This window comes from Cinclus cinclus, chromosome 6 (assembly GCF_963662255.1).
Source record: "Cinclus cinclus chromosome 6, bCinCin1.1, whole genome shotgun sequence".
Taxonomy (NCBI): Eukaryota; Metazoa; Chordata; class Aves; order Passeriformes; family Cinclidae; genus Cinclus; species Cinclus cinclus.
The window spans coordinates 46,052,307-46,075,642 of NC_085051.1; the positions used below are offsets into that span (position 1 = coordinate 46,052,307).

The 23,336-nt window shown below is 38.0% G+C and overlaps 1 protein-coding gene across 4 annotated transcripts in view; it reads right to left on the bottom strand.

The window, feature by feature from the left end:
• NRDE2 (NRDE-2, necessary for RNA interference, domain containing) overlaps positions 1-11,338 on the bottom strand; it is a 29,044-nt gene extending 17,706 nt beyond the window's left edge. For 3 of the 4 annotated variants that reach the window (XM_062495459.1, XM_062495458.1, XM_062495456.1), the window contains exons 1-5: positions 11,194-11,338; positions 7,366-7,474; positions 5,093-5,305; positions 2,906-3,055; positions 87-549 (exon numbers count right to left, since the gene is read on the bottom strand). In XM_062495459.1, the coding sequence (XP_062351443.1) occupies positions 87-549; positions 2,906-3,055; positions 5,093-5,305; positions 7,366-7,474; positions 11,194-11,272 (1,014 nt within the window). In that variant the 5' untranslated portion in view covers positions 11,273-11,338. Of the gene's footprint in view, positions 1-86; positions 550-2,905; positions 3,056-5,092; positions 5,309-7,365; positions 7,475-11,193 lie in introns of all 4 variants that reach the window. The other variant, XM_062495457.1, reaches the window with a different exon arrangement.
• Between the last annotated feature and the right edge of the window lie 11,998 nt (positions 11,339-23,336).

Genomic DNA, 23,336 nt, shown 5'->3' on the forward strand with positions numbered 1-23,336 from the left:
ACACAGTTCTGAACAAATGAAATTACAATATAATATTCATGTATTTATTACTTATAATAAGCAACAATGTCTGTTAGAATACATACCTGAAAGGAAATAAATTCCATCCAAGCATTAATATCTCTTGGGTTTTCTCTGACTTTCTTGTTATATTCTTCCACTTTTGTCATTAAAATGGAGTTCAGTTTTATCCCAGGCTCTTGAATTGTTTGCTGAGTATTTACAGACTCACTGTCTGCACTCTTGCACCCTTTTCCTTGTAGCCACACTGTGGTTGATGCATCATAAATCCCAAGGGGATTTACTTCTGTTGTGTCAGAAGAATCATCAGTTTCCACGTGGGAAACTGGTATAAAAGCAGCTGGATCAGATGGAGAATTTTTATTACAAACAAGAATCCCATCTGTGCTCAGCATCTTCACATTGTTCTTTGTAAAGTAGCGCTCAGGTCGACTCTGTGCTTGCTTCCTTTTTGATGCAGAACTATCCCAAGTTATACAGTGCTTCTTTGCATCTATGCCAAGACAGGACTCTCCTTTCCTTTTATACCTTGGAAGAGAAAATACAATTAAACATCTTCTAAAATACACATTAGAAAAGATAACTCCTTTTTGAAAGAAATACTTTCATTCAAATTAACCCAAATAATGTATGCATAGACCTTTAAAACTTTAAGAACCTGGTAACTTTCCGCTTATTTAAGACTTCAACTTATAAATTCTTTCAGTGCCATCACACTTTTACTATGATACTGAGCTTCCTCTGAGTTCAACAATATATGTCATACTCAAGCAGAAGAAAATCCCTTTTTCCTTTCTATCATTTAAAGCCATGTAGACAAACCTGGAGAAAGAATAACAAACATTATTAAAGGTTACTTAGATTAGATTATTTTAAACTGAAAATGAGACACCAGTTGTTCAGTCCAGTAATTTCCTTCTGCATCCCTAAGCCTGTGTCCACTTTATATGCCAAAAGGTGGAGAAGTGTGTGAAGAGAAAAAGAGAGGCCATGTTCATAAAGGCCACAATAATGGATTAAGACAGGAAAAGATCATCTTCAAATATTACCAAGAATGTGATTTCAGATATAGTGACACGCAATGCTATAGTAATACGTTTCATCTCAGAAAATAGCTGATAATCCAAAGGTGATAGAAAACTGAAACAAATTGCAATCAGAAAATTTTATTGCAAAGGCATAAAATGCTACAAAAATATAACCCATAAATTCTCCCTCCTCTACAAATAATTATATACAGTATTATTGTATTGTATATACAATAATTATAAACAATTTTCCTGAGAAAGTCAAAAAGTGTACATAGATAATGTACGAGCCAACGGTAAGATCCTTTTGGTGGGCTTCTGTATTAATGCAAGGAAATGTTCTGAAGGGTCATGACAGTACCAGTAACTCACTAAGGATATTGAATGTGCAATTTCATCTATACTAACTTGAAATGCAGCATTACATAGGACAGACACATTTTAGTACAATGTCTGGGTGAAATCTGTTTGCTAAGAAAATACCTGTAGCTTTTTTTTTTTTTAACAAGGGTATCAAACTACTCAAGTAAGTAAACATCTTGACAAATCTATTATGAAATAATCAATAACTTCACTTCCCTTTCAGACACAGAACAACAGAGACCAAAAAGAGCACTTGGCCAAAGGCGATTTATAACACAACCTGGGATTTCTGACCTCAAAAATATAACTTTGAATATTTCCCATGCTGGCACCTCCAGATGGCCCTGCAGTTTGCTACACAGTGAATGTTTTTAAAATCAATGAAAATCATGCACATTATATCCACTACTTCACGCCATCTTTTGCCTTTTAAAACCAAGAATATATCCAAGAATTATAAAACTGTTTGGGCTGCAAGGGGCCTTACAGATGATCTTATTCCAACCCCATGGTCAGAGGCACCTCCCTCTAGATTAGGCTGCCTAAAGCTCCTTCCAACCTGGCCTTGAACACTTCCAGGAATGGGGCATCCACTCTCTGAGCAGCCTAATCCAATGCCTCACCACCCTCACAGTAAAGAATTTATTCCTAATATTCAATCAAACATTCTTTCCAGTGTAAAACCATTTCCCTGTGTCCTGTCACTCTTCATCTTTCTTGTAGGCTACCTTCAAGTACTGGGTGGAGCCTTCTCTTTTCAAAATCCCTCAGCCTTTATTCACAGGAAAGGTGTTCCAGCTCTCTGTAATCAACCTGGTGGCCCTTCTCTGGACTCATTCCAAAAGGTTGATGTCCTTCCTGTGCTGGGGATTCCAGAGCTGGATGCAGCACTTCAGGTGGTGTCTCACCAGGGCAGAGTTAAGCAGCAGAATCCCCTCCCTCTCCCTGCTGCCCACACTGCTTTGGACACAGCCCAGGACACAACTGGCTTTTTGGGCTGCCAGCATGTATTTCCAGCTCATCACCCACTTGCTGTCATCCACCAGCACCCCCAAGTCCTTCTTGGCAGGGCTGCTCTGATCTGTTCATCCCCCAGCCTGTGTTGATACCCAGGTTTGCCCTGACCCAGGTGCAGCACCTTGCACTTGTTAAATCTCATGAGCCCCCTTGCTGAGCTTGCCCAGGTCCCTCTGGAGGTCATCCCATCCTTCAGGAGTGTTAACTGCACTACTCAGCTTAGTGTTGTCAAGCTTACTGACTATGCCCTTGATCCTGCTGCCTATGTCACTGATGAAGAAAGAACACATTAGATGCCACTTCTCCCAGTACAGACCCCCTAGGGATATCATTTGCCACCAAAGCTGGCCCAATACCAAGTCGAACTTTGAAATAAGATACTCAGTTCCCTTTTCTCATCTTCTGTGTAAAAACACTGCAGACAGACTCCAGTGACTCTGACATTTTGGATACCAATAGTGAACAAGGTTCCGTACCTTGCAATGTCCCCACGATACAAGGATTTGTAGGCCCAGTTTGCAGGGTCTGGTTTCTTGTCTATCCGGAAGGTGTCTGCTCTGGGGGCCTGGATATCATCAAGCCAAATAGAGCGACTGCTGGTAACACTGGATGCTTTCTTACCTAGACTGCAGACAAGGAGAAGGAGGATATATTCTAAGCATTTGTACACATATTCAGCATTTACATAACCCAAGAAACATTACATTTCTGTAGTTTGGAAAAATTTAACTTACTCAAAGTCACTGTATGTGATCCACTCTTGCAAAGTCAGTCCCACACTTAGAAAAAAAACAATTAGAAATACACTAATAGAACCATCAAATCAAAACACCAAAAGCCCTTGCACTTCCAAAAACTGAACTTGTGATTATGAAAGGTAATAACCAGATTTAACCAATCAATCCAATCAATTGCTTGGCACACTGTAATCCAGAAGCCACATATTACTACCTTCAAAATTTACTTTTGACTTGGTAAGATGTTACAATCAAGAAAAATAAGATAATCTGTAGGATGTTTGACTAGCTGTAATTAAACCCATGCATTTGATAAAACAGGGTGTATCAAAGTGGTTTATGGATTACAGTATTACAAATGAACTTAAGTGGAAATTGCCACCTGCCTCTGAACTGTAGATAACTACAAATTTCCAATCTGAATTCACAGTACAAATATGTGAGTTTTAGAGTCTTGAAAAGTTTTCTAAATTTTCACAACACTTTTCACATTCAAAGCAATTTTGTGGTTCAGGTTTCAAAACTAGTCTTTTGAAAATTCAATATTCTCTCAGCATCAACAATTTATGGAAAGTAGTATAAAAAGACACCATGAAAGAACTTCAACACTTTCACTGGGGCAAAGCACTGGCTGGCTGGCCCAACCTAGCAATCAGCTTATGAACCACACTCAGGAACTCGTCCAGCACAATGAGTGATGGGACTGAGCAGAATGGGTTTAGCACCCAAGTAATTTTTACTGTCTTTCTTCACAGTCATGGAGGCCTTAGCCACCACAAGCCAATAAAAGCTCTCATAAAGGATGAACCACGTGTGGGCTAGAGGTATCAGACAGTATCTGCACACCTCTGTCACTCTTCCACAGGGAAACAATGTTACCTTGGCATAGACACATTCCACAAACCTGCACTTTCAGATCCAATTAAAGACCCTTGAGAGAAGTAGTAAATTGGGGAAAATTCAAAGACTACCCAGACTACATCAATCGTAACAATTCCTTAATGTCACCAGATCCTCACTCTATCCACAACTGCAGTGTGGTGAATTAGAGCCTGAGCTGCTGATGCCAAAGACAACATAGGAACCAGGGAATCAGAGAGAGGCCAAATGGCTGCTCAAACTAGCAAACCTGGTGAGAAGCAGGAGAAGGTGACTCACAGCCTGGATAGGGGCCACCTTGAAATGCTCAAAACCCAACAGCCTGAGGAAAGAACAGCTAGGTATGCCAAACCTGGATACTTGCTGCATTCACAGAAACTCTTTTGCTGCTCAGAGATCATGATAGTCACTATATGCCTATTTTCTTGTTCCATAAAAAATGACATCTCCACTAATAACACAGTACTTTAGAGCTCCTGGCATTAATGAAGAAGATTTAACAAAACAATTTCAATTGCTCAAATACTAATATAGAAATATTACAAGCAAAAAGTATGAAGCAAAATATATGGATATAAAAGAAATATTAAATCATACAAGAAATTATGTCTTAAAAGAAAAAAAAGGAAATGTTAACTCTGTGAGGAGGATGTTACATTACAAGGTAAACTCAGCCACATATTAAGATTTTTGCACTAATTAAGAATGTTTAATGAAATTGCTCTCCAAACCCTCACAAAAGGTCTGTGAAAGGAAACAAGACACTTAAAAAAACTGAACATAAGTCTCTACATGACTTTAAAACTTTATTTCATAACCACCATACCATGCTGTGCCCTGTACAACAGCACTTCACTGAATATTTTAGTCACAATTTTTTTATATGATTAAACAAGTGGTTCTAAATCTGTTTCCCTTGCTTTGAATGCAGGTTTAGTCATACAAAGCTTAGAAAAAGATGATCAATCAGTGGTAAAAATTTCAGTTGAAGAGACAAGCATAAGAACACAACGAATTTACATATTCATAGTGTTAATATATACATACTTTGCTGCTGCTTCCTTTCCACTACTTTTGCCACTTCCTTTGTCCTTGATGTGCTTAGTGTCCACATCTGATTCACTGCTACTGGAATCTCCTTTGGTTTTCTTTTTTGTCTTCTTACTGTGGTGATGCTTTTTCTTTTTCCTTTTCTTACTTGTCTGTTTCAGACTCTCATCTGTATCACTCTCCTCTGACAACTCAGATCTTGAAGAAGTCCTGCTTGGAAAAAAGTATATACATTTACAGACACGTGTATATATATAGCTAAGCAGTAGAACTGTTAAGGAATACCACTGTAAGAAAGTTCAGAATATTTTTATCTTTACCTTTAGTCTCCCTGTATTTTTTGAGAAGGTAGTACTAACATACACAACAAAAGCATCTACATTAAATCACAACTATATTTTTCAGCTGCTGGAATTACTGAAAAACAGTCTTAATGTTTTAAATGTCAAGGCATTTTGATGTTTGATCTGTACAAATATCTGTCTGTTAGCATTGCCAAATTAAAGGAGATGACTGAGATGGTAAAATTTCCTAACTTTGCTGAACATCTTAGGTCAAGCTAAATGACTGAGAAACCTCTCATTGTGACCTGCAAAAGACAAAAGTCTGATTTTTTTCCCTGTTTTTTATGACTTACATAAGAAGTATCAAAACCACACTTCAAAAATCATTTCCAGATTAAAATAATTAAATCTACCAATCAAGAAACAATTTTTGATGACTACTGAACTAATGTTATATAATGGAGTATAATGTAATAAGTAACACTATGTACAACAGACAACCGAGTTATTGAGAAATCACACAAAGGACACATAGTTTTGGCAAAACACATGGATATTACTGTATATACCACAAAAACTCTCACACTTAATAATCAAATGAATAATTAAGGCCTTCTCTAACCTTTAATTAAAGCTCCAGCTCTTTTAAAACTCCCTTTTTCTGCAATCTTTCAACAAAAGAAAGGAGTGACAACTCTCAGTATTCCTAATATGTCAGTAAAAGATTCTATTTCAGAAACAAGGCATCTCAAGCAACAGCCTTGACACAATTCTTTTAAGGATACTAAGAAAAAAGAAACCAAAGAAGAACGATCAGCAGATCTTTAAAACAAACACGCACGCTTTTAAGCAAACCTCAACTAGGTTTGCTCAATACCACTAACTAAGTTGGAGCAATTAGTTTTGTATTGAATTGAGATAAAACCAATAAGTTTTTATTAAATCAAGTACCCAAGTAATAGACAAAAGAAATCCCAAACAACAAACACCCAAACATTTTCCTGCACACTATTTTTTGCCAAAGTCCTTTTCAAAGATGAAATTAATATGGTGGGTTTATTATGTCATTCTATCTGATGGTAACTTGCAAAATCCTGAGCTTTACAACATTAAAGTCCTAAAAAGATTTGAAGAAACACAGCAGAATATATGACTGATAAATAAAACATTAATTGCATTTCAAACAAACATTGCATGTAAATGAAGAACTAAGTACAGAAAAAGGTGTACTCAGCTGTGTTTGGTATAATAAAGACATTCTCTATCATGAGCACCAACAATCATCATACACACAGGAGCTTGTATCAAATTAAAAGTGACTAAGGTTTTGAACTTGACGACTACAACCTGACTGCATTCACTACTGACTGCTAGTTATGGTGTAGATAAGCCAAGTATAGCAACCAGTCCAATGAACATATCAAAACCAGTCCTGCAGCAGACATGGCTGCTTAAAGCTCATTTCTGCAAAAGGATATCATCAGCCACTTCAGTTGACCAGTGTGTTCTACAGCCACACTCAGCTTGATACATTTAATATTTAATTAGTTGACATCAGCAACTGTTTTGCAAAAGTAAAAAACTCAACTGTGAAACAGCTGATTTCTCTGGTTTCCACAGAGAAATCATAAAGATGATGTTTAATCTTTACATTATTTCAAGGGTCACTTTAGACATTCAAAAGCTAATGAAGAATCATGACTGCTCAGTTCCCTCTCCATTCCAAAATAACAATCATTAAATGCAGCTCTGAGAAAAAGAAAATGGGAATGTAACTGCATACATACAATTTCTCATTATTTGAAGTTAAAAGGCATGGAAGTATTATTCATTCTTTTACACATGACTCAGCTAAGGCATTTTTAAATACTGAACAGTACAATGAAGAGCAGCTTTTAGCTTCTGAATTTGGTCTCATGTAACAAAAGATGAGCAGGACAAAAGAAAAAGAAAGGCTATTTCAAAAGACATTGAAGTACACTCTACCTTATTAATGGTGATTTCTCAGGAATGAGATTGGCAACTTCTGTAGTGCGCTGGTGCAGTAATAGTGCATCTTCTGCAGAGAAGCTTGGGTTACTAAGCCAGTCTAAATCTGTAGGTAAAGAAAAGTGTGAGATCAATACAAATCAGCTTGCTATGCTTTTTAAAGTTGGGGGTTAATCTAGTCAGCAGACAGTTAAATTCACAGTAAATGTCACCAAGTCATGTGCAATAACTGAGCATACTGGAAAGCACTCCATGAAATTTCCATTCAGCTCATACTGAAAGCAGATTCCATGTTTGATACACAGCTCTATACATAAAAAAGAATCTATCCAACATTTATTTTTATGATTTAAAAGTTCTAACTTTATATATTTATATACTATATAAATTTGTTATATATATGATAATCTACTGTATCATAATATATTTACTACTATATATCAATTATGCATTAATTTTTATATATATCATAGAAATAGCTACATATTTAAAAAATGAAATTTAAAAAATACAGAAAGGCATAATTAAACAAAAGGTATAGTTAATAAATATGATAGAGCTTATACAAACTAACAAGAGTGTACTTTACTTACTGTAGAAAATATTCTTAACATAATTTTATTGATAGGCACATCCATTACTGATAAGAATACTCAAGTGTTTTATATATGGCCAAAACATGCCACTGGATTCTCAGTTCTCTAACCACTGAAATATCAGTAGACCTTTCAGCAGTATGAAAGAAAGCTATTTGATGCTAATTTGGATACACTAGTCAGTATTAAGCATCTCTACCTCTGCATTTCAGTCCACTGACAGGATGTGGAAGGGAAATTTTTTGTCACAATTTTACTGATATTAAAAGTTTTATAAGAATTTTCACAGAGTTTTCATTTCTAGAATTCTTTTAAGCATGTGAAATTTCTTAGCTAGTAAACAACAAAAGTTATTTTGTATACAGAACTTATCAGCAGCCCCTCCAGTGCCACACAGACAAAGATATCATAAGGAATAAATTTGGTCTCCCTGCCTCTCCTCCATGCTCTTTGCAATCACTTTTGCCTCTTCCTGTTACACTCTTGTCTTTGTGCTCAAGACTACACTGACCTCTACTCCTTTAAACAGCCAGAACTCATTGTCTGTCAAGACATATACCTCTCCTCCTTCTAAAGTATTTCTTTCAGAAACAGAATTTTGGTACAAAAAGCTTTCTTCTGTCTAATGCCCCTGAGCTGTCATCCACAAAAGGATTTAAAGCAGAGTAGGCTGCAAAACAGCTTGTTAACCTAAGTTAAACACATCAAGAAATACATAAAATAAAGCAAAGCTACAGTCTGTGTTTCTCAGGAGTCCACCCCCATTATGAAAGGCCCCATGAGGAGTGATCACCTTCCTGGCTCTTGAACCTCCATCTCTGTGCATGGGAGAATCCACAATTCATGGGACTGTCAAGACCAAAACATACTTCCCATGACCAGCCCAATCACTATGCTGCAGAATATCACCATGCACCATTTCCCAGCCTGTGTCTGTAACTTGGTTCTAACTGAGCAGATAAGATCAAATTGCATCTTTAATGCATTGAAGAATCACTCTGTGAGAATCAAGCCCTGTAGCACAGTCAGTACGCCTCTGTGGCTACAACAGGGAATTCAGAATTCTCCAAGTACAGTATTTTCTGAAGAATTTAATCAAACTGACCCGTTACCCGGAAAGAAATGAGCAATTTTTGCCATTATGCAACATGCAAGTTCAAACCACTTGTAAATAACCTCAGCTGAATCAGTTAGCTGGATACAAGCATTTCAAACATCACAATGCATTCCAAACTATAAACTGTCTCTTCATTTGTTAGGCTTTTTTCTTGTGGACGGTCTAAGAAGTTAACATTTTTGCAGAGCAGATATAAAAGACCTATTTTTCCATAATATGCATGTATTTGTTACATGTTTATGAGCACAACAGCAGCAGCAATCCAATGTCATTCTCTTTATACCCTCTCAAGTGAAAAGAAAAATTAGAAATTTACAGTGCATGTCTACAGAAACAATTTTTAAGAGTTACACAAAGCCTTTTGTTGCCTCTCAGGACCTTGAAAACCTGCCTTCAGCAAAATTCACTGTATTGCCTGACCTATAGCATAGTACAGACTGCAAATTATGCTGTGCATTATGCTTACTAATGTCAGCAGGGTTACTTATTACCACTGCTCTCTTCATGACTACAGATAAATTTCTAATTTATCTTCCACCAAACGCTAATTAAGCTTGACAACATAATTGTAACAAAGCATATAGAAAATTGCAGTGCTCTAAAGGCTGATGCAACTCAGCAATTGAGCAGCACAGGAAGTGTAAACACCACTTCTGTTTCAGACAGCACTTTCACTTAAGAAATTATTTAGGAAGGTTTTTAAAAGTATGAGGCAGAGTGGTTGGCTGCATGAAACATGACCAACATATATACTTCAACTTTTACAATAACGCTATGAAGCAGTCCTAAATGTCTGCTAAAGGCACCTTAGTTTTACATAACATTAAAATCAAAATACTCTGGGATCTCTGTACTATAATGCATTTTGGCTTCATATCAGGTCTGAGCAGAGAACCATCTATCAGAGAGATAGATGCCTGTCAAGTTCTCAAGTTCTCACAAGCTGAATGTGTGAAATTTGATATATACCACCATAAACGTGGGTCTGAGTAAATATTTAATTTTTACAACTCACATTAAAATGTCGTTGTCAACAACAAAGTACAATATTTAATAAAACATAAACCAAACAAATTATGCAGCAGCTCTGTCAATAATTTGCACACAAAAAGCTTCCAGTATACCAAAATTTAAGTCATAAACAGTGCTAACAACCAAAATCTGGATCCAAAAATCAGTCTTACATCTTTTTCTGTATTATCTGATCTTCCAGAAAGGTGGGCTGAAGTGACATAGCCTACCGTAACAAACTTAAAGGCTAAATTCCTAAAGTTTTAAAATATAACCAGTCTTATTAGTAAATAATTATATTGTATCTCTGCCTGACATAGCAGCTCCACTATTCCTAGAAGCTGTAGTTTGGGATCTTATTATGTCAACTACTCCCTACACCAAGTGTCATTATCAGAAATGCAGCTAGAACATCTCTGTACTGGCAGAGATCTGAGCAGAGTGAGTACCAACCACTGTTATGCCATCAGAGGTAATGCAGAGCTGGTCAGAACAAGAAGCTAACCCACCATACCGACTGGACCAAACATACAAGAAGTTTAGCCTAGGTAAATGATTCTTTGGTTTCCCTTTGCTGTGGTGTCTAGAGGATGGGCAGATTTAAGGGTGGTAGAACCTGGTAAGCAAAAGGAAGGGTCAGTTCAAACCCTGTTCAGTAGAATTAATAAACGTAGTACCTCTTTCACCACTTGGCATTACACCAGAAAGTGTCATTTACTTTAATTTTGTTATTTATTTTATTAAAAGTATTACTCGCTAGACATCAACTACAACAGTTAACGTGATACAACGAATCATCTCACTTGCAACCTTCCAAAAAAGTCCTTTACAACTATGATTTGGCTTAATAAGCAAGAAATTAAAAAACACTTTTCAAGATATCCAAAGCTAGCGGAGGGGGGGAAAAAAGAAAAAAAAAATTAAACCAACAACAAATCAAAAGCCCCCGCGCCGCGCTGGTTACGGCCCGGTGGGCCCGAGCCCGGCGGCAGCACCGCCCCCACCGCCCCTCCACGGCGGGGCGAAGCGCGGCCGGAGCGGGGCGGCGGGGCGTGCCGCTGGAGAGCTGTTGAGGGAAGGACGGTTCCCCCAGGACTTTACCTCTGGTGGAGCCCTCGGAGCTGCCGGCGGGGGGCTCCCCGGGCTGGGCGGCCCCGGCGAAGGCCGGGAACAGCGCCATGTCTCGGCCGCCGACACCGCCCCCCACCCTGAGCCGCCGGCGGCAAGATGGCGCCGGGCGCGCCGGGACCGGTAGTTCTTCCGCCCGGTGCCAAGATGGCGGCTGGGGGGGGGGGGGGGGGGGGGGGCGGCCCGGCGCTGGGGTCGTTGCTGGCGGGCGGCGGCGTTCTGTGGGCTTCCGCCTATCGTGCGCCCTTCGCCGCCGCGCTGCGGGCTGGAGCAGGGAACTGCTCCGGGAAGAGGCCGGGATGCAGTTTCCATAGCCAGCCCTTCCTTCCCACCACCCTCATCCCTCACGAAGCTCCCCGGGACGAACACCCGAGCGACGTCTCCAGAGAGTGGAATGCTCGTTGTGTAAAAGATGATGCTGCGAGAGGCCAGGGGGCCTTTCTGTTGGTAATCAATGTATGCCTGGAGACCCGTGTACCCCGGCAGCCTCCTCAGCACCGTCCCCGAGGGCACGGGGAGCAAACAAACACCGTCCTGCAGCCGGGCCGTCCTCAGCCTCCTGACCGGGGAGTCACCCGGGGTGTCCGGTAGCATCCATGGGCCTGCCCACTACGAGGGAAATGGAAAAATAATTTTTTTATGTGCTTTCTTGGACAGGATGTTCCGCTGCTCAATTATTATATTGTCTGAAACAGTATTTCCTTTTTTTTTATTGTTTCCTCTAGCCAATGCCTGATTCTTGCATTGTGAGGAAAAAAAAAAGCACCCTATTCACTTTTTTTTTGCAAAATTTTATACCCTGTTAATATAGTTCAGTATTCTTCTTCCTGGACTGAAAAGTTTGCCTTTTTTCTCTGTATGCTAAAACCACTCAATGATAGTCTCCTTGTTGAATTTCTTTAGTTTTCCTAACTCTTGCGCTAATACTAATGCATGACCAGAATTTGATATAATGATTAAGGTGTACAATGAGTTTAGAGATTATATGGAATTATGATTACTGCTTTATTTTGTGCTCCTTTTCCAATGCCTTTCTGATCATTCTGTTTGGCCTTTGTCTTCTCCTGTCAAGAGACCATTTGTGATTGGCAAAAGATAACAGGTAAATTCCTGTGTGTAGGTGGTAGGATTAGCTTCTCTATACACACTGCTTCACATTTGCCAAACTTATTTCTTGGTCATTTTATACTTCACTTTTTAAATACTTCAGTGACCTTTCTCAGTCAGATTTCCAGTTGATGGCTGTGAATACCTTTGCACCATCTGCACACTTTGTCAACTCTCCAGTCGCTGCATTTGTAGCCTTTTTTTAGATGTTGATGACTTCATCCTTTAGAAAACTCTAAAACAATTTCTTATTCCTTGTTTCTTACCTTTAGTTTATTATTACTTCCATAAAATGCTATTCATCAACAGGAGATAAATATGAAAGTACAGAGAGAAGAGGATTCAGAACAAAACTGTGGTCGTGGACACTGATAGTCTGGAAGTCATCAAATGAGTGGAGTCTGATTGCCAGCTTGGAAAGTTTGGCTTTAAGTGTACACTCACCTACTGATGTGGAGCCAAGTTTTTGTTCAGGTATGTTATCATCTATGAAGTTTTGTAGTAAAACATTAGAATGTAGAAAATGTAGTATGTAATATATAGAAATATGCATCTACCTAGAACTGATACAGAAGATAGGGATGAAATCTGAAAGAAGCACCTTACCAGTTATGAAGAGAGAATTTAAAAATAATTACCTTACCACATGCATTTTTGTAGCGCTTTTCTGAGAACAGAAAATGTGTAATTTTGTAACCTGCAGCTGTCTTTCTGTCTGCCTGACATAATTTCTCCAGGTAGTTTTAGAACTCGTGATCAGTATCAACTAAATTTAAAAGAGGACTTCAGGTTATTACATTACTGCAAATCAGATGAAAACAGGTTGGAACTCAGAGCAGGATTTCGAGTGGGAGTGAAATTCCAGTGTGCATGCAGTTCACACTGGGAGATTGACCTGCTGAGAAAGTTGAATCAGAACTCTCCTGTACATGGAAACATTTGTTATAAGCATATTTGGATAGTTCCTGAAATCTGTAAATATGTTTATTCTGCATATTTCTGCAATGGGAAAACTACCACCTATCTAGAGAAGAGTAATTATTTCCCTCTTATGAGTGAGACTCAAAGCCCTTTCAAACTTTTGATGTTCAAGTGCAAGATAAATTAAATAGATTTAATAAAAAAGCATTCAGTTTATTTGCTGAATGTCATTTTTCACATTGTCTCTGAGCTGCTCACTGTGATGGCAGCTAATGGCTTCTCAACAAAGAGAATACAGGAAATGTGCTTTTTGAGAGTAAAGCAAATGACCAAAGAGAGTTTATAAAAATTCTCAACACAGATTTAAGCCATGTCCCTGAAAGTTACACCAAATTATGGCTAAAGAGAAGGATACAGTAACAAATAGTGTTATTGTTGCCATATATCTGTTACTGTGACAAAGAAAAACCCCAACCAAAGAAACATATTTAACACTACCACAAAATTGAAAGGAGTATCTTCCATTATGGCAAATGAACTTGAACCTGTGAATGTTGCTTTCAGATTATTGCACAAGTAGTTACTATTTAACATTCATAGAATTTAAATCTGTAGTTAAATCTCCCGCTTTGACATTTTATTGCACTATTGAGTGAACAGTGCCCATGCTGATGAAATGTAGTTTTCTGCAATGTATCCAGTGCATTAAATAAATTGGTTACCTCAATGCAGTTGATCCACATTTTTTCCTTTGGATTTACTAAAAAGCTTGTCCAAAAGACCTCTAGATGTCTAGAGTAAAGAAATACTCAGCAGTTTCTTCAGTTCTATCCTAATAAAAGCAAACCATCAAGCCTTTTACATTACTGACAAAACCACAGTAGCTGCATATAACATGAGTTCCTTGTAAATGAGAAGGAACAAACTAACCAGCTAGAGGAACTAACAAGTCCCTTAAGAACACCCTGGTCTGCTTTTTAAATTGTTTCTACCTATTTAACATATTAAAATCTTGTATCATTATTTTTTTAAATGAATCGATTTTAAGGATTTTTCTTCAATAAGGATTTTCTTCTTTGAAAAGCTTTACAGTGAGTAATGTACTGAACTGCCTAAACAGATGTGAGAGTGATTGTTTAGAGTAGATTTAGGATTTGAGTTATTTTGTATGTTTTGATAAAATTATATTTAGAGACCAAAAAAAAAAATAGCCCTCTCATGAGGTCCATAGCACTTTCCTTATTGCAATGACATTGTAGTGGATATTTGTGAATCTGACACTTGTGAAATGGGTGTCATGTGAAGAAGTAATTCAGATTTCCGTTCCGGCCACAGATCCAGAGGGACAGTTGGATGCATTCACTTGTGCCATCTTTGGCTCCCCTGAACAACCCTAATGTATCAGACTGCAGGTTTTTGCTCCATCAGCCTTTTCAAACCTCACTGATGTACTGAGTGCTGCCAGCATCATGTGATGATGCACTTGTATCATGAGGAGAATGACTTTCACACGATGCATTTAGCATGTTCCAGGAGTGAGAGGAACTGAGTGAATGGAAAAGAAGGGGGATATAGCTGTACCTCCCTGCGGTGGGAGCTGTGGAGCACAACAGGATTTCCAACAGCACAGGTTCCTGTTCTGACAGTGTGCCAAGTTTCCAGCCTTACTCTACATTTTCCCAGTCCTTCCTCAGGTTTCTTTCACTAAAAACCCTTTGGTCTATGCCAGCACTACTCAGATTTATTGTGTTCTACTCAGTAATTTTACCAAGGGCTAATTTTTTATTGACACCTACGCAGCATGCAGAAACACAAGAACTCTGTTTTCAGCTCTCCCAGGTGCAGCGTGTGGCTGCTGGGCTGTAACCTCAGCACTATCCCATGGCTGCCCTTGCCAGGAGAACAGCACAGAAGAAATTATCTCCTGCAGGACTATCATGTGTTTGGGACTTCAGTGGTGCTATTGAAGTCCCCACAGCTATTTTGTTTCCTCTTCCTACTCTGTTGTCAGGGTGCTGTGTGGACTGGTAGCTCCTGGGGGCCCAGGAGCTGTGCAGGTCAGGCCAGGAGCTCTCCAGTCAGAAGCAGGGCACTGGGAGCACCAGGGGCAGCTCTAGCCCTGGAATCAGGCACCACACTGGGGACAAGGACAGGCTGGGACAGGGACTCTTAAGTATGCCCAGCCTGGAGGGGTAGGTGGCTGGGGAGGGCAGGGCTGTGGGGAGCTGGAGATTGGCTCTGCTCTCTTTCCCTACAAAGCTGCTGTTACACTTCCCAGCCCTTCACCCTTCCCACATCTGCTGCTCACTACAGGAGGGAGAGGACTGGCCTCCCTGGAGACTGGATGGACCTCCACCAGCTCTCTTCCCTGCTTGCTTCCTCCCTCAAATAACCAGATTCATGCTGCCAGCATCAGGCATGGCATGGCTGGGGCATTTCACAGAGGAAAAGATGTAGAGCTCTCCATCATCTCACACTTTGCTATTGTTTGAGAGAGGCAGGTCAAGAAGATGTCTTCTAAGAAAAAATTTTTCTTAAATGTCTAATGTTATTCTTCCAGTCCTCAAAACTGACAGACCAAAACCAAACATGGTTGGCGACTAAGATATAATAATTTTACATCTGTCTTTCAAAAGGGCTTCTGTTGTATTTTTAAAGGGAAATTACTCCTATTTAGCAAAAAAAATTAAATTACTAATGTTCTCTTGAGTTTTAATTATCTATTTTATTACTTGTACAATAAGTATTCTAGGTGATGATATTGTATAATACTGCTATTACATTTAATGTATTATATTTTCTGCTCAAAGGACCTACTTTGCAGGTCAGTATGTATATGGTTCCCAGAGTATTTTCTATAGAGATTTTGAAAACTACATTATAAAAATGCAATTCTACTGCCTTCTGCTTACAATATAATAAACAATGCCTGAATAAAATCTTAGCAGTTTAAATTATTAATAAAATAGGGCTAAATTTACATAGGAAAGGTGCAAACATTTTTCTTTCAACAGATAAAATTAAACAGAAAATAAACATAGAAGTTGATGCCTTATTGCTAATATTTTCACAAAGGCTGTCAGGCTATCTTTCTAATGCTTTAATAAATCTGGTGGTTTATTTACTGGTCCAAGTCCTATCTGTAAAATCTTCACTTACGAAAAGCTTGCTGGGCTATCAAATGCTTGCTGGGTAGATCAGTTATTACAGGCATATTTGTGATGGACATATGTAATAAAGATAACTGGTTCAGTTCAGATACACATTCTGATATTACACTAAAAACCTAAAGGAGTTTTTTTTTACTTGATTTTTTCAGGCTTCATGGCAGTGCTGGCCTTCAACTTCAAATTGAAGCCATGATCAGACTGATCCTGTAGGCAAGTTTGAAATATGTATACACTGTTCCATTCCATTATACAAAACACAAACAGCAACAAAATTAATACTAAAAATCTGTATCAAAATCATACTCTAGACAGGTCTGTGAGGTGTTTAGACATAAACCTCAGGCTTGTGTTTTTAGTTCTGCTATGTATTCATGTATGGAAATGTGAATAAGAGTCTGTATTTCCATATAGATTCCAAAAAACCTGAGGGTCTTGATATTGTTCCCAATACATTTCCTGTGAACAAAACATAGGAGAGGAAGGAGGTGTATTGCAAACATAAGCACAGCATTTTGTTTGCTGGAAAGGCCTGCTAGCATTTTATACAAGCCTTCTCAGGGGGAAGACAAGCGAATTTTAAGAAATTCAGAATAATCAGAACTTCCTGACCCATACAATTTTATCCAGTTTCGTCTTGCAGAGAAAAGAAGTGAGTAATTTTTGTCCTCAAAAAAATGCAAACCAAATCAAACAAACAAAAACCCCCAGTCCACATCCACCCTTATTTTTGGCCTATTTTTGTATTTTTTATAACCCTGTAGTTCTGCCATCTTTCTTCTTAAAATACCACAGAAATAGATTCTCCTGTAAGAAAAATGCACTGGATATACTTCTTTTATTGTCAAATCAAAATAAGTGTTACATGCCATTTTGTCAGAAAACATTCAACTTACTGCATAATTTTGAGCTGACTTTATGGCTTCATTGTGTGGCCACAGGTGAACCTTCCAGTGACTGTAATGAGGTAGGCTTTTTGGTGTCTTGGGATCATAGGATCAGATGTTAATTTGGAGGAGGAGTCATATTCCTAATGAACTTTTCAAAGCAGCCTATGAAACAGTATGTTAAATAGTCAATATTTTTAAAATAAATAAACTACACTAACAGTCAGGATTTTCCATTTTCTATTGCATTTAGCAATTTTGCATTTCCCCTGGATTTAATGATTTCTTATGTAAAATCTATGCTAACTTCTCATTAGAATTTTCCCCAAAATAAAGTTGATCTTAGCATTTATCCCTAGTCTCTAACCTTTTGTGGACATATGTCTGAAAGGGGTGGTCTCAGTCACTGAGTTCAGCCATCTCTGCAGAAAACCTTACTGCATAAATGTGTTCATATATGCAATTTTGAAATTTCTTGGGCTTTTCTACCTACAACTCCTGTAGAGAGACAGGTCCAGAACCACAATGTTCCAGTGCTTAGAAATATCCTGACTTCTTCCTTAATTACATTTATGTTTATATCTGTTTCTGGGACAGCATTTTTTTACAGCTTAAAACAGCTCTCTGCTTCGTGAGGGTGCTAACCTGGATGTAATCTATGCACAGACAGCAATCATATGCCACTCAGCCTTAATGCCATTAAGCAATTTAAAAATCTTCATTGCTCAGTCCACTGAATTTTTTGCACTTTTCTCAGTTCATATTCTGAACTAGAAGTGTACATAGTATTCAAAACACCATGCTACTACTCAGTCTCTACTGGAAATATTCTACAGCCCTGAATTTAACATTCAATTGGCTGAATCATACTCGTGGCTTACAATGACCATAATTACTAATTATAATTGGGCATTTCCAAACAATTGCTTGCCTTATATGGATTCCCCCTATTATACCAGAAAATCTTGTAATTAATTCCTAAGGACATGGCCTCCTATTCAGTATTAAATTCAACTTCCTTAGATGACCTGTTTTATAGGATTGAAATTTTTGATAAGGCTCATTGTGAGCAATGCCTCTGTATTTGCCATCAGCAAGTTTAATTAGCACATTTTTATTTTTGTGTCATTGCCTTTGTTAAGTAAAATTGGCTAAATGTTGGTATTAAGGAGCCCCCACTGAATTCCCTCTTTGGTCTCACAGTCCCCTTTCCGGCACAGACCTATTCTCATCCCTCTTTATCCTCTTCTTTACCTAACTCATATTTTTTGTGCCATTTCCCATTCCACCTAATAATCTGTCTTTATTGAGATAAAAACTATATCTAACAGATTTCCACCATAAAAATTCTGCTGTCATTAAAATACACTCACAGTCTATCTTTGGTAAACTTGAACTGCATTTTATCCCATCTTTTATTTCCATACTGTTCATTAATTTCAAGCTTTATTTTAAAGCTTTGTGTCTTGTTGTAGACTAACAGAATAATTGCAAATATAGAAAATGTTTATAAAATAAAAGCAAAGCTTGATATATAGCACCACCACAATACCACAGGTGGATCAAACTCTCTACCACAAGCCATAAAATTTCATTCCCTAGTTTTTTTCAATAGTCAGTAATGCTTCCCACCCTCTTGAATAAGTTGAGCTCTCCTAGTTTAGCTTCCATCTCACAGCTCTTTTCACTTTGTGTGTACTCTCATCTGGCTTTGATTTTCCTTTCTTCATCTTTGTCTCTTCTGAAAGCTGCAAAAATTACTCATTAGGCTGGGCCATGCATCTAGATTATACAAAACCTTTAGGGCTCCCCTTTCTTTATGTGCTAGTTGCAATGTACTGCCTATATTGCTAAATAGTCTTTTACTTTTTGTTTCAGTCTTCTGCAAAATCTAGCCCTGAGTTAGGTTTGGACAATCTACCTTGAGTCTGCACCTCCAAGACTCCAAATCAAAGCTTTCTTGATTCATTAATTTATCTTCTCCATTCTATACAGAGCTTTTCCTTGTTTTTTTCTCTGACTGTGGAGATAGTTACTCATCCTTCTTTCATACTTGGAATGTACATTCCAGACATTTTTGTATTTGTGTTAGATAAATTCCAATTCTCTGTCATGTTTAAGCCTCCGAGTTATTGCCTCAATTACTATGTCTAATTTATCAATATTTGTTCTTGTAGTACTAAAAAACCCTCTAAAATTTTGTCAAAACAGTTTTGTTTATTCTTACATTTCATTTGGATGTTTCAGCCAGGTGAGGATGGAGAGAGGACTGTTCTGTTTTTACTTTAAACACAACCAGTTTCCTCCCCTTCTTTGCTACCTACATAAATTAGTCTAAAATAGCATCTGTTTGTAGCCAGTAAAAAAATAAATAAAGCTTTTGTTGTCACTTGCACAAGTACCTGAGATGTAGTGGCATTAGCAGCCTACATTTTTCACTGTACAACTGCATTTTTTAATCTCTATGCAACCTTGTCAGAAATCTTCCTCATCCCCATGTTTTGCCAACAACTGAGCTAAGATGCCTACAGGTTTTCCTTTCTCCAATCTCCATTTGTGCTGCAAAATTACATTGATTCAGCTGCCAATGAGACTGTAAACTTTCCTCAGTTTTCTAGAAAATTTCAATTTGTAAATAATACCACATAGATATCCATTATTGGTATTGAAAAGTTTATTACCAGATAATTTGTTTAATGCTTGAGTTGTGTGCAGTCATCTCTCTGCCAGAACGTTGATTGCTGTCACTAGACAATTGATATGACAGGCATTGAAGCTAGTTGATAAATAGACAGTTTAAAAAAATCTACAATATAATGACCAGAAATCCTGCTGCCCTCAACTATTACACTGTTCTTTCAGCACACTGAAGATTATTAAGCCTATTAAAAACCCAGCCTAATAGACCTAAATTATGGATGCCATCACTAAGTTGTAATACTGTATTCACTGGGACTAATCAATTATATAGTTTTTAAAATGTAATCCTCTATCTTACTAGCAGTGAAAGACCTATCATGCAGACTGCAGTTATGCTGCTGATGTGCTGCTCCTTTTGACTATAAAAGCATCAATATGCTGCACAACCTTGAAAAGAGGAGAATGCATAGCTAAGTGTACTTGGTAAGCTCTATAACAACAATTGGAAATTTAATTTTCATGTAGAGGAGAAAGAACATTAATTTTGCTTTCATGGTTCTTCCTCAAAGAACCATAGGTATGTCCTCAAAGGTATGTCTGTGCTTTTTTCATGCACTTCTTTTACACCTTACCCATCCCTTAGTGTTTTGCTACACCCATTAAATGGCATAAAAGCCATTCTTTTGGCTCAGAAGGCTGGAACCAGTTGTACATTCATTAAATGTATTAGGAGGAAAAGTAAGAATGATGGCAATTCAAACCTAGTTCTTAGTTCAAGAATAAGAATAGCCAAAATAATCTGAATGCCCATATACCAGCATCAGGGTAAGACTGAAAATATATACACAATTTTATATTCTGTATCTTATTTTATATGCACATACTGGAGTGGAGCAGTTTGAAATTTACAAATTCCCAAGAAAATCAAGTACTTCAAAAATCAGTTAGTCTGTATCACAAACATGAATATGCACAACTTTATCAAAATGTTTGCAACCATCTTCATTCCCATATGAGTAGGAGGTTGGACTAGAAGATATTCTGAAGGCTCTTCCAAGCTGACTCATGCTATGATCCTGTATGAATTGTCTCTCTCTAGAGTTCTCTCTCTTCACAACCACTATTCCACACCCAGACATGCACAAAACCAGATGACAACACTTTGTCAAAAAGCTCATAGCACAGATCTGTCTCCCATACATATTTATTCCCTTTTTGGTACCCAGATTCAGGATGACCACACGTGACCATCTGGTCACAAATGGCCAGGCATATGTTGTTCCTTTTCTTTCCCCAGACACTCAGTATTGTACACCAAACATTTATCTCACTGTCTATCTCAGATACTCTTTCTTTCCTTATTAAATGTTACTTTCTTTTTTAATTCTCCAAAGATTCTTCATTACCTTCTCTCGGATTGTAAATTTTGTTCAAAGCTGTTGGGCTTTCATGAACCATGAGCTCATTTTCTCAATTGCAGCCGTTATCTGAAATACTTTCTACCCATCTGGCTATGTGAGTTTTTTTGGACAGAGAACTTCTCACCTATTTTCATGAATTCACTTTATCTACATGAAGTGTCATGTAAATATGGACAACTTCTAAGATGCTTCAGTGACAGCTTCTTATTCCATACACTTTGCTTTCATAAACAATTCTTGTCTACTCTTTTAATTATTATGCATATTAGATATGAGCTCTTCTTTCTATAATTTAGTCTAGCAATCAGGTTACCATTCTGAACTAGAAATCATATATATATATATATATATATATATATATATATATATATATATATATATATAAAACAGTACCAAAAAATTCATACTGAAGTAAATAGGAAGGCAGATAATTTATAAAATTAATTAATGACTAAGAACTTATTGTTAGTGTTTATCAGTACATCCAGAACAACTTCATTAAGTATAGCTAATCATGGCAGACAATCTTGTGCTGAAAGCAATGTAATGCTGCAGCTGTATTTCCTAGGAATCACAACCATTGATTCCTGATATTTAGGGCTGCTCAAAGCCCTCAAATCCAAATAACACTCAAATGGCATTCTACCAACTCTGCTATCAAAAGGGTATCTATCAGTGAGTTTTAGAATTAAGTACTTCTGAGCTAAGCACATTGCTGCTTTGCTGAAGAAAGTACACTGTATGCTTAAATCGAAAACTTCTGGCACCTTCACGCTGAAATGGGAAGCTGCACTCCACCCGAAACTATGTTACAGCCTTTGGCAGAAGCACACAGTAGCCTCATATGAACTGTGGAATCTCTAAACACTGTCAGAGCAGCCTTCATTTAGGAAGAGCCACATAAAGCAGGCTCTGCTAGGTTTGTCCAAGTTCATTTATAGAACACTGCACCTTCAGTTTGTGAGATGGTATCCCATATTTGTTAGCAAAAAATCAGGAACACTATACTAGAAAGGAAAGAGACTCCAATGTTGACATTATAGAAGTTCTTGAACAGCCATATTCACTAATGGAGGCCCTGTACTAAAGTACCACTACAAAAATATGAATCCTGAAGACTTTACGACCTTGTCTGCAAAGTATCCTACTTTAAAATGCTAAGATCTGGGTTTTTCTTTGCTACTAGAAGTAACTACTTTCTATTGCTATTCAGTAAATAACTATCTCAAAAAGGATAGGACTACTAGGACTAGCAGTCACAGATGAGCCCAGAGAGAAGGACATTCAGATAATCAGCACAGTGAGTTAGTGAGTTGTCAGAAACATAGAAAAGATGAGGAGAGGTGCTTCAAGAGACTAAGGAGGAAAGGGAGGAAAGCAGTAAGAAAGGCTAGAGTTAGAAAATGCCAATAATGTCAATCAATAGCTGTAGCCAAAGAGAGTTTTCTGGTGAAAGAATTTGTTCTTCTCAAGTCAAAAGAAACAGAGTCTTTTCATGTGCTATTTTTTCATGTTGTTCAGGGATCTTCCCTGGGGTTGCCAGCAGTGTTTTGATAGTCAGATTGGCTGGGAGATTTCTCCAGCAGAAGATTCTGACATATTTTTTTCCTGTCAAGGAAAGATATTGACAGTCATTGGTTCCATTGCTTGTCAAAAGGGAATCTGTTTACTCCTTGTCAAAGTGCCTGCTCTGCAATTATTACCTTTGTTTGGATTTCTTTACATTTTCAATTATGTTTTGTGCACACAAGGATTCTCACCTTCTCAACAGAAACTGCAGTTAGAACCATCCCTCCTAGAAGGGATTTCTAAGGCCTGATCATCAGTCTCCCTCCACCCTGTACATTTCCCCCACCCCACAAGCAGGGCAGTGTGACAGAGGACAAGAGACATTTACTTCTCTGCAATGTCTGGCCCACCACACCCAGCTCTGGGGCAGAGGGCCCCTGCAGCAACTTTATTTGTAGCCTTTC